At 45.2% G+C, this 13,503-nt stretch overlaps 1 protein-coding gene across 2 annotated transcripts in view; it reads right to left on the reverse strand.

The window, feature by feature from the left end:
* Positions 1-811, reverse strand: part of LOC124142992 (cytochrome P450 3A29-like) — a 29,747-nt gene extending 28,936 nt beyond the window's left edge. Inside the window, exon 1 of one of the 2 annotated variants that reach the window (XM_048381969.1) lies at positions 622-811. In XM_048381969.1, the coding sequence (XP_048237926.1) occupies positions 622-695 (74 nt within the window). In that variant the 5' untranslated portion in view covers positions 696-811. The remainder of the gene's footprint in view (positions 1-621) is intronic. The other variant, XM_046511766.2, reaches the window with a different exon arrangement.
* Positions 812-13,503: the final 12,692 nt, after the last annotated feature.

Here is a 13,503-nt window from a genome sequence, read left to right on the forward strand (position 1 = left end):
TACCCTATGTTGTGTTTTAAGCCCGTCAGCACAACACCGTGCTCCTGCATTTCAATAAGGTGCTCAAAGTGTTTTTGGTCGTTTTCCCGCGTCATAGGTGATACGCCGTGATATAACTGAAATGCTGTTCAATGTGGTGAAACATCCCCAATCTACGATGGTTTACACAGTGTGCACACCGGTGTTTACTTTAATACCTCCAATAACGCGAACATTTGTCAGGTCCGTGAAACATCCAGGTTAGAATAGGTATTCAACAACCTGTGCTTGTCGTCAGAGGCGACTAACGGGATCGGATGGTCAAGCTCGCTGAGTTGTTGATGCGTAGATCGATGGCAATCAATGAATTGTGAGGTCCAGATTCAATTATTTACAGACCGCCGTCATATCCCCGGAATATTGCTTAGTGCGGCGTTAAACAAGAAACAGACAAACACTAGTCAATTCATTTCTTAACTAAAATGTGTCTAATCACGAACATGGGATCTTTACTGACGCGACGTTGACTAGACTGAGCAACATGGAGCATACATGACGACCTCACCATGCAGCCTGTCAGATTGACCACGAGATAAGTGGTCCACCTAAAGCGTAATACATGTAAACCAGCTGTCTACTTACATATAGAGCAGCACAGCCGCCGCCACTGCCAGAAGCAGATACAGCGGGACGTCCACTAGCCCCAAGATCTCCATGTTGATGTGACGAGCAATACCCTGCGAGCTTTTTCTTTATTATCAAACTACCAGAACACACCCCTTCTAGCACATCACGTGAGCAGGCCAGGTTCAAGACAGTGTTCGATGCAAAGGGTGCCCTACTTTAGCCGAGAGCGTGTCTTACGTCACAGGGGTCGCGCAAAGGTCTGAAACTGGGTTGTTAACGCAGCTCACCTGTGAACGCATTTTGTAACCCCCAGCACTGCTGTGAAGAACTTTTACAACGAACATTTGTTCCTTTGGAGGTGCATGTCTAGTCAAGTCTTGGTTCCTATCACACTGAAATCTGTTCCTGTCATTCAGGAACTTTCATGTTACCTCGTGAAACTTTCAAGTGTCTAAAAGAGGGATTTATTAAAAAATGGGGCTTGGATATTTTGTTGCCGTTGTTGGTTTTTTTATGTCGGGTGGGTGGGTGGGTGTGGGGTAGTGAGGAGTCATGAATTGTAGATTCTTTTCTTTTAGGTTATGTTTATTTTTATTGCAATTGCATGTCTTATTTTCATTGTTTTTTTATGTTGCTTATTAACAATATACAGGAACATCGCTCATAAACATACCCAACCTTTGTTCATGTCAACCGGAAGTTTTCCCTGCAGGGTCGGAACATTTCCGCTGCAAATGTATGCATCTATTCCTGATGTTTTATCCGGGTCTGAACCGCCTCCGTGGTCTAGTGGTAGAGCGTCCGCCCGGAGAGCGGAAGGTCCGGGGTTCGATCCCAGGCCGCGTCATACCAAAAGACGTTAAAAGATGGTACTTGTTGTTACCCTGTCTGACGCTCGGCATTAAGGAGCTAAAACAAGGACTGGTCGGCTCGGAGTCAGTATACTGTGTCTGAGTCGGGTATTCGTGTTAAACTGCGGCATGGTATCTCAGTGGGCTAGCACTATAAATCGGCATCAGTCCGGACTAGTTCAAGCAGCCACCCAAACACATACACGTACATGCACGTCGCTATATAAGTGCAATAATCTTGGATGCGACGTTAAACCCAATTACACCTCACCTCACCTCACTTATCCGGTTCGGAACTAAATTGGGGCGGAACAGAAACATGTTCACACAGCATGAGAGGGCAGAAGCATGCGCAGATCAGTGTGTCGCAATGAGGTGAAAGCGTTCGCTCGTCACGCCGAAGACCCGGGTCCGATTCCCGACATGGGTGCAATGAGTGAAGCCCACATCTGGTGTCCCCGCGGTGATATAGCGGGAATATTGCAAAAAGCGGCATAAAACCAAACTTACTCACTCACTACTGTAATGAATATTTGAACATGTGATAACTATTTCAGAAATAACCGTATTATCTCCATTTTGGGGGGATCTGAACTGACATATTTGAGAAGAATCTCAGTGACATGAGAAACCTACATTGCATGTATCCTTGTTCAGGGATCTATTCCCTATAATGTTCAGCATCGTGTAGGTGTGAGTGAATATGGTTTTACGCCGCTTTTAGCAATATTCCAGCAATATCACGGCGGGGGACACCAGAAATGAGCTTCACACATTGTACCCATGTCGGGAATCGAACCCGGGTCTTCGGCGTGACGAGCGAACGCTTTAACCACTAGGCTACCCGACCGCCCTCGCATCGTGCAGGAAGCTGAGTCCATGATCCCCAGCGAGGTGCTTCATGTTGTGCCTCAAGCCAGAAACCTGCGAGTTGTGTGTCATGTGAAATGCGGATGAGATCAGCCTTCTTAGCAGAACCAAGCACACAATAAGGACACAATAACATCGGTACGCAAGGACTGTTATTGGATGTCATTTTGATCTTACGAGCGAGCCTTGCCCTTGTATACTCCCCATGGTGTTCCATGTTACAATGTAGTTATACGTGTGTCAGCATCCTAGCATGCCTGGGTTAGCTGAGGTCTGATCAGCCTGAAACATAGGCACGTAGTTTGACATCTCTTTTTGGTATCCCAAGATGGCACACAACAGTCCCAACAACGGGAATGCTCTCAGGTTTCGTCAGAATTTGGTTTTTGAAACTAGCTTGCCTCTTGAATATTTCTCCTTCAAAGCCCTGGGATCTATGTTTGACCCACCGTTCAGCAAAGTCAAGGGTCAAGGGTCAAGGACATCCTCCATGTCATAGCCTGTTCACTGTCTAACTCGAGAAGGAATTATTGTAGGCTAGTGATACTTGGAACATGTCCTTCTGAGATTAAAGAGGGCATGGGTGGCTCCGTCATCTAAGGCGCTGCGATTCGCTTTGCAGAGTTGCGTCTCTTGGGCACACCAGAAACCTATGATTGTTGGTTCAAATCTCGGTCCGTCCCGATTATGTTTCTAGGTCTGTCAGCGCCATACCCGTGCTCGTTGGTTTAACCGAAGTGGTAAACGTCTGAGACCTGCATCACTCCGGGCTTTCCTTCCACATTAAGCTGACACGCCGTGATATAAATGGAATACGTTTAAAAGCGGCGTCAAGGCCAACTCACTCACTCTAAAATTAGAATACGTCGTGAATGTACTCTTAAGGTCATGGTCAATGTGAAAGTCATTTATAAAATTTGTTGCCATTTTCGCTATAAAGCCTTCCCCGGCAAATATGGGTTAAGTGTTATGCATGTATATATAGTGCTTACAACTGTATGAGACAATCCTATGGTACTAGGTCAAGATGCTATATTTTTTGTTTACATTTAATTTAACCTGGAGACATGATATTTGATTAACATTTTGAATATCAATTTGAATGTTCTTGAAATACTTACAGCTGATAATGAAATTCTCACAACTGATAATTAAATACTTACACTGATAATGTAATACTTACAACTGATAATGAAATACTTACACTGATAATGAAATACTTACAACTGATAATGAAATACTTACAACTGATTATGAAATACTTACACTGATAATGAAATACTTACAACTGATTATGAAATACTTACACTGATAATGAAATACTTACAACTGATAATGAAATACTTACACTGATAATGAAATACTTACAACTGATAGTGAAGGTCAAATTCCGTCTCAAAGTCATACACTTAAATTGCATCATGGTCATGATAACATAAGAAGAGTCTACTGCAGTAACATTAGGTTTCGTGCGACTCATCCTTAGGGTGTAAGTTTGAGGTGGTAACCTTTTAGAGTACCTTCATCGAAAGTCAAGGTCAGTGGTAAGGTCGTTCTGATTCTTTAAAATGTAACTCACTCACTCACACACTCACCTAATGGCACACACATCAATCTCTAATGACACAGACACTCACACACTCACCTAATGGCACACACATCAATCTCTAATGACACAGACACTCACACACTCACCTAATGGCACACACATCAATCTCTAATGACACAGACACTCACACACTCACCTAATGGCACACACATCAATCTCTAATGACACACACACTCACACACTCACCTAATGGCACACACATCAATCTCTAATGACACACACACTCACACACTCACCTAATGGCACACACATCAATCTCTAATGACACAGACACGCACACACTCACCTAATGGCACACACATCAATCTCTAATGACACAGACACGCACACACTCACCTAATGGCACACACATCAATCTCTAATGACACAGACACTCACACACTCACCTAATGGCACACACATCAATCTCTAATGACACTGACACGCACACACTCACCTAATGGCACACACATCAATCTCTAATGACACAGACACTCACACACTCACCTAATGGCACACACATCAATCTCTAATGACACAGACACTCACACACTCACCTAATGGCACACACATCAATCTCTAATGACACAGACACTCACACACTCACCTAATGGCACACACATCAATCTCTTATGACACAGACACTCACACACTCACCTAATGGCACACACATCAATCTCTAATGACACAGACACTCACACACTCACCTAATGGCACACACATCAATCTCTAATGACACAGACACGCACACACTCACCTAATGGCACACACATCAATCTCTAATGACACAGACACTCACACACTCACCTAATGGCACACACATCAATCTCTAATGACACAGACACGCACACACTCACCTAATGGCACACACATCAATCTCTAATGACACAGACACTCACACACTCACCTAATGGCACACACATCAATCTCTAATGACACAGACACGCACACACTCACCTAATGGCACACACATCAATCTCTAATGACACAGACACGCACACACTCACCTAATGGCACACACATCAATCTCTAATGACACAGACACTCACACACTCACCTAATGGCACACACATCAATCTCTAATGACACAGACACTCACACACTCACCTAATGGCACACACATCAATCTCTAATGACACAGACACTCACACACTCACCTAATGGCACACACATCAATCTCTAATGACACAGACACTCACACACTCACCTAATGGCACACACATCAATCTCTAATGACACAGACACTCACACACTCACCTAATGGCACACACATCAATCTCTAATGACACAGACACTCACACACTCATCTAATGGCACACACATCAATCTCTAATGACACAGACACTCACACACTCACCTAATGGCACACACATCAATCTCTAATGACACAGACACTCACACACTCACCTAATGGCACACACATCAATCTCTAATGACACAGACACTCACACACTCACCTAATGGCACACACATCAATCTCTAATGACACAGACACTCACACACTCACCTAATGGCACACACATCGATCTCTAATGACACAGACACGCACACACTCACCTAATGGCACACACATCAATCTCTAATGACACAGACACTCACACACTCACCTAATGGCACACACATCAATCTCTAATGACACAGACACGCACACACTCACCTAATGGCACACACATCAATCTCTAATGACACAGACACTCACCCACTCACCTAATGGCACACACATCAATCTCTAATGACACAGACACTCACACACTCACCTAATGGCACACACATCAATCTCTAATGACACAGACACTCACACACTCACCTAATGGCACACACATCAATCTCTAATGACACAGACACTCACACACTCACCTAATGGCACACACATCAATCTCTAATGACACAGACACTCACACACTCACCTAATGGCACACACATCAATCTCTAATGACACAGACACTCACACACTCACCTAATGGCACACACATCAATCTCTAATGACACAGACACTCACACACTCACCTAATGGCACACACATCAATCTCTAATGACACAGACACTCACACGCTCACCTAATGGCACATACATCAATCTCTTATGACACAGACACGCACACACTCACCTAATGGCACACACATCAATCTCTAATGACACAGACACGCACACACTCACCTAATGGCACACACATCAATCTCTAATGACACAGACACTCACACACTCACCTAATGGCACACACATCAATCTCTAATGACACAGACACGCACAAAACCTCCTCATGGCACACACATCAATCTCTAATGACACAGACACTCACACACTCACCTAATGGCACACACATCAATCTCTAATGACACAGACACTCACACACTCACCTAATGGCACACACATCAATCTCTAATGACACAGACACTCACACACTCACCTAATGGCACACACATCAATCTCTAATGACACAGACACGCACACACTCACCTAATGGCACACACATCAATCTCTAATGACACAGACACTCACACACTCACCTAATGGCACATACATCAATCTCTTATGACACAGACACGCACACACTCACCTAATGGCACACACATCAATCTCTAATGACACAGACACGCACACACTCACCTAATGGCACACACATCAATCTCTAATGACACAGACACTCACACACTCACCTAATGGCACACACATCAATCTCTAATGACACACACACTCACACACTCACCTAATGGCACACACATCAATCTCTAATGACACAGACACGCACACACTCACCTAATGGCACACACATCAATCTCTAATGACACAGACACTCACACACTCACCTAATGGCACACACATCAATCTCTAATGACACAGACACTCACACACTCACCTAATGGCACACACATCAATCTCTAATGACACAGACACTCACACACTCACCTAATGGCACACACATCAATCTCTAATGACACAGACACTCACACACTCACCTAATGGCACACACATCAATCTCTAATGACACAGACACTCACACACTCACCTAATGGCACACACATCAATCTCTAATGACACAGACACGCACACACTCACCTAATGGCACACACATCAATCTCTAATGACACAGACACGCACACACTCACCTAATGGCACACACATCAATCTCTAATGACACAGACACTCACACACTCACCTAATGGCACACACATCAATCTCTAATGACACAGACACTCACACACTCACCTAATGGCACACACATCAATCTCTAATGACACAGACACTCACACACTCACCTAATGGCACACACATCAATCTCTAATGACACAGACACTCACACACTCACCTAATGGCACACACATCAATCTCTAATGACACAGACACTCACACACTCACCTAATGGCACACACATCAATCTCTAATGACACAGACACTCACACACTCACCTAATGGCACACACATCAATCTCTAATGACACAGACACGCACAAAACCTCCTCATGGCACACACATCAATCTCTAATGACACAGACACTCACACACTCACCTAATGGCACACACATCAATCTCTAATGACACAGACACGCACAAAACCTCCTCATGGCACATACATCACTCTCTTTTTCATAAAGTTAAAATGGCACTCCACAAACAGAGACAGGTTTGTCCACTAATACGATGTATAAATATACACTGCTTGCCCACAGAGACCGCTCACACACTACACGCTACACAAGTCTGAACAAACAACAGCTGCATGACCAATCGCCACCGTGACAACTAAAGAACTTTGCGCAGTCAAGGTGACCTTGCCGTCTCATTTCGACACTAAGTTTTGTGTGCTGTTTACCTATCACCCCATCAAACACTAGGGAGCCTTTGTCTTCGCCCGATGTTGTGTGTCTGTAGCTAGGTCATATGGAGCTCACTAGGGAGCCTTTGTTCTCGCCCCATGTTGTTTCTGTAGCCAGGTCATATGGGGCTCACTAGGGAGCCTTTGTTCTCGACCCATTTTGTTTCTGTAGCCAGGTCATATGGAGCTCACTAGGGAGCCTTTGTCCTCGCCCCATTTTGTTTCTGTTGCTAGGTCATATGGGGCTCACTAGGGAGCCTTTGTCCTCGCCCGATGTTGTGTGTCTGTAGCTAGGTCATATGGAGCTCACTAGGGAGCCTTTGTCCTCGCCCGATGTTGTTTCTGTACCTAGGTCATATGGAGCTCACTAGGGAGCCTTTGTCCTCGCCCCATGTTGTTTCTGTAGCCAGGTCATATGGGGCTCACTAGGGAGCCTTTGTCCTCGCCCGATATTGTGTGTCTGTAGCTAGGTCATATGGAGCTCACTAGGGAGCCTTTGTTCTCGACCCATGTTGTTTCTGTAGCCAGGTCATATGGCGCTCACTAGGGAGCCTTTGTTCTCGACCCATTTGGTTTCTGTAGCCAGGTCATATGGAGCTCAGTAGGGAGCCTTTGTCCTCGTCCCATTTTGTTTCTGTAGCTAGGTCATATTGGGCCCACTAGGGTGCCTTTGTCCTCGCCCGATGTTGTTTCTGTAGCCAGGTCATATGGAGCTCTCTAGGGAGCCTTTGTCCTCGCCCGATGTTGTTTCTGTAGCCAGGTCATATGGAGCTCACTAGTGAGCCTTTGTTCTCGCCCCATGTTGTTTCTGTAGCTAGGTCATATGGGGCTCACTAGGGAGCCTCTGTTTTGCCCGATGTTGTTTCTGTAGCCAGGTCATATGGAGCTCTCTAGGGAGCCTTTGTCCTCACCCGATGTTGTTTCTGTAGCTTGGTCATATGGGGCTCACTAGGGAGCCTCTGTTTTGCCCGATGTTGTTTCTGTAGCCAGGTCATATGGAGCTCACTAGGGAGCCTTTGTCCTCGCCCGATGTTGTGTGTCTGTAGCCAGGTCATATGGAGCTCACAAGGGTGCCTTTGTCCTCGCCCGATGTTGTGTGTCTGTAGCCAGGTCATATGGAGCTCACTAGGGAGCCTTTGTCCTCGCACGATGTTATGTGTCTGTAGCTTGGCCATATGGAGCTCACTAGGGACCCTTTGTCCTCGCCCGATGTTGTTTCTGTAGCCAGGTCATATGGAGCTCACCAGGGAGCCTTTGTTCTCGCCCCATGTTGTTTCTGTAGCCAGGTCATATGGAGCTCACGAGGGAGCCTTTGTTCTCGCCCCATGTTGTTTCTGTAGCTTGGTCATATGGGGCTCACCAGGGAGCCTTTGTTTTGCCCGATGTTGTTTTTGTAGCTAGGTCATATGGAGCTCACGAGGGAGCCATTGTTCTCGCCCGATGTTGTGTGTCTGTAGCCAGGTCATATGGAGCTCACTAGGGAGCCTTTGTTCTCGCCCCATGTTGTTTCTGTAGCTTGGTCATATGCAGCTCACTAGGGAGCCTTTGTCCTCGCCCCATGTTGTTTCTGTAGCCAGGTCATATGGAGCTCACCAGGGAGGGAGCCTTTGTCCTCGCCCGATATTGTGTGTCTGTAGCTAGGTCATATGAAGCTCACGAGGGAGCCTTTGTTCTTGCCCCATGTTGTTTCTGTAGCTTGGTCATATGGGGCTCACCAGGGAGCCTTTGTTTTGCCCGATGTTGTTTCTGTAGCCAGGTCATATGGAGCTCACCAGGGTACCCTCTGTTGCGTTTTTAAGCCCGTCAGCACAACACCGTGCTCCTGCATTTCATCAAGGTGCTCAAAGTGTTTTTGGTCGTTTTCCCGCGTCATAGGTGATACGCCGTGATATAACTGAAATGCTGTTCAATGTGGTGAAACATCCCCAATCTACGATGGTTTACACAGTGTGCACACCGGTGTTTGCTTTAATACCTCCAATAACGCGAACATTTGTCAGGTCCGTGAAACATCCAGGTTAGAATAGGTATTCAACAACCTGTGCTTGTCGTCAGAGGCGACTAACGGGATCGGATTGTCAAGCTCGCTGAGTTGTTGATGCGTAGATTGATGGCAATCAATGAATTGTGAGGTCCAGATTCAGTTATTTACAGACCGCCGTCATATCCCCGGAATATTGCTTAGTGCGGCGTTAAACAAGAAACAGACAAACACTAGTCAATTCATTTCTTAACTAAAATGTGTTAAGAACTCGAATCACGAACATGGGATCTTTACTGATGCGACGTTGACTAGACTGAGCAACATGGAGCATACATGACGACCTCACCATGCAGCCTGTCAGATTGACCACGAGATAAGTGGTCCACCTAAAGCGTAATACATGTAAACCAGCTGTCTACTTACATATAGAGCAGCACAGCCGCCGCCACTGCCAGAAGCAGATACAGCGGGACGTCCACTAGCCCCAAGATCTCCATGTTGATGTGACGAGCAATACCCTGCGAGCTTTTTCTTTATCCTCAAACTACCAGAACACATCCCTTCTAGCACATCACGTGAGCAGGCCAGGTTCAAGACAGTGTTCGATGCAAAGGGTGCCCTACTTTAGGCGAGAGCGTGTCTTACGTCACAGGTGTCGCGCAAAGGTCTGAAACTGGGTTGTTAACGCAGCTCACCTGTGAACGCATTTTGTAACCCCCAGCACTGCTGTGAAGAACTTTTACAACGAACATTTGTTCCTTTGGAGGTGCATGTCTAGTCAAGTCTTGGTTCCTATCACACTGAAATCTGTTCCTGTCATTCAGGAACTTTCACGTTACCTCGTGAAACTGTCAAGTGTCTAAAAGAGGGATTTTCGACGGGCCATATTAAAAAAATGGGGCTTGGATATTTTGTTGCCGTTGTTGGTTTTTTTATGTCGGGTGGGTGGGTGTGGGGTAGTGAGGAGTCATGAATTTTAGATTCTTTTCTTTTAGGTTATGTTTATTTTTATTGCAATTGTATGTCTTATTTTCCCTGTTTTTTTATGTTGCTCATTAACAATATACAGGAACATCGCTCATAAAAAATATCTAAACTTTTGTTTCATGTCAACCGGAAGTTTTCCCTACAGGGTCGGAACATTTCCACTGCAAATGTATGCTATTCCTGATGTTTTATCCGGGTCTGAACCGCCTCCGTGGTCTAGTGGTAGAGCGTCCGCCCGGAGAGCGGAAGGTCCGGGGTTCGATCCCCGGCCGCGTCATACCAAAAGACGTTAAAAGATGGTACTTGTTGTTACCCTGTCTGGCGCTCGGCATTAAGGGGCTAAAACAAGGACTGGTCGGCTCGGAGTCAGTATACTGTGTCTGAGTGGGGTATTCGTGTTAAACTGCGGCATGGTATCTCAGTGGGCTAGCACTATAAATCGGCGTCAGTCCGGACTAGTACAAGCAGCCACACAAACACACATACGTACATGCACGTCGCTATATAAGTGCAATAATCTTGGACGCGACGTTAAACACAATTTCACCTCACCTCACCTCACCTCACCTCACCTCACTAAATTTGGGCGGAACAGAAACATGTTCACACAGCATGAGAGGGCAGAAGCATGCGCAGATCAGTGTGTCGCAATGAGATGAAAGCGTTCGCTCGTCACGCCGAAGACCCGGGTCCGATTCCCGACATGGGTGCAATGAGTGAAGCCCATATCTGGTGTCCCCCGCTGTGATATAGCGGGAATATTGCAAAAAGCGGCATAAAACCAAACTTACTCACTCACTACTGTAATGAATATTTGAACATGTGATAACTATTTCAGAAATAACCGTATTATCTCCATTTTTTTCTGATCTGAACTGACATATTTGAGAAGAATCCCAATGACATGAGAAACCTACATTGCATGTATCCTTGTTCAGGGATCTATTCCCTATAATGTTCAGCATCGTGCAGGAGTGAGTGAGTATGGTTTTACGCCGCTATTAGCAATATTCCAGCAATATCAAGGCGGGGGACACCAGAAATGAACTTCACACATTGTACCCATGTAGGGAATCGAACCCGGGTCTTCGGCGTGACGAGCGAACGCTTTAACCACTGGGCTACCCGACCGCCCCCGCATCGTGCAGGAAGCTGAGTCCATGATCCCCAGCGAGGTGTTCATGTTGTGCCTCAAGCGAGAAACCTGCGAGTTGTGTGTCATGTGAAATGCGGATGAGATCAGCCTTCTTAGCAGAACCAAGCACACAACAAGGACACAATAAAATCGGTACGCAAGGACTGTAATTAGATGTCATTTTGATCTTACGAGCGAGCCTTGCCCTTGTATACTCCGCATGGTGTTCCATGTTACAATGTAGTTATACGTGTGTCAGCATCATAGCATGCCTGGGTTAGCTGTGGTCTGATCAGCCTGAAACGAAGGCACGTAGTTTGACATCTCTGTTTGGTATCCCAAGATGGCACACAACAGTCCCAACAACGGGAATGCTTTCAGGTTTCGTCAGAATTTGGTTTTTGAAACTAGCTCGCCTCTTGAATATTTCTCCTTCCAAGCCCTGGGATCTATGTTTGACCCACCGTTCAGCAAAGTCAAGGGTCAAGGGTCAAGGACATCCTCCATGTCATAGCCTGTTCACTGTCTAACTCGAGAAGGAATTATTGTAGCCTAGTGATACTTGGAACATGTCCTTCTGAGATTAAAGGGGGCATGGTGGCTCAGTCATCTAAGGCGCTGCGATTCGCTTTGCAGAGCTGCGTCCCTTGGGCACACCAGAAACCTATGATTGTTGGTTCGAATCTTGGTTCGCCCCGATTATGTTTCTAGGTTTGTCAGCACCATACCCGTGCTCGTGGGTTTAACCGAAGAGGTAAGCGTCTGGGGCCTGCATCACTTCGGGCTTTCCTTCCACATTAATCTGACATGCCGTGATATGACTGAAATACGCGGCGTTAAGGCCAACTCACTCACTCTAAAATTAGAATACGTCGTGAATGTACTCTTAAGGTCATGGTCAATGTGAAAGTCATTTATAAAGTTTGTTGCCATTTTCGCTATAAAGCCTTCCCCGGCAAATATGGGTTAAGTGTTATGCATGTATAGATAGTGCTTTCTACTGTATATGAAATAATGAAATACTTACACTGATAATGAAATACTTACAACTGATAATGAAATACTTACAACTGATAATGAAATACTTACAACTGATAATGAAATACTTACACTGATAAATGAAATACTTACAACTGATAATGAAATACTTACACTGATTAATGAAATACTTACTACTGATAGTGAAATACTTACACTGATTAATGAAATACTTACAACTGATAATGAAATACTTACACTGATTATTGAAATACTTACTACTGATAGTGAAGGTAAAATTCCGTCTCAAAGTCATACACTTAAAACGCATTATGGTCATGATAACATAAGAAGTGTCTACTTCAGTAACATTAAGTTTCGTGCCACTCATCCTTAGGGTGTAAGTTTGAGGTGGTAACCTTTTAGAGTACCTTCATCGAAAGTCAAGGTCAGTGGTAAGGTCGTTCTGATTCTTTAAAATGTAACTCACTCACTCACACACTCACCTAATGGCACACACATCAATCTCTAATGACACAGACACTCACACACTCACCTAATGGCACACACATCAATCTCTAATGACACAGACACTCACACACTCACCTAATGGCACACACATCAATCTCTAATGACACAGACACTCACACACTCACCTAATGGCACACACATCAATCTCTAATGACACAGA

The sequence above is a fragment of the Haliotis rufescens genome, unplaced genomic scaffold (assembly GCF_023055435.1).
Source record: "Haliotis rufescens isolate VD_foot unplaced genomic scaffold, xgHalRufe1.0.p SCAF_4, whole genome shotgun sequence".
NCBI lineage: Eukaryota > Metazoa > Mollusca > Gastropoda > Lepetellida > Haliotidae > Haliotis > Haliotis rufescens.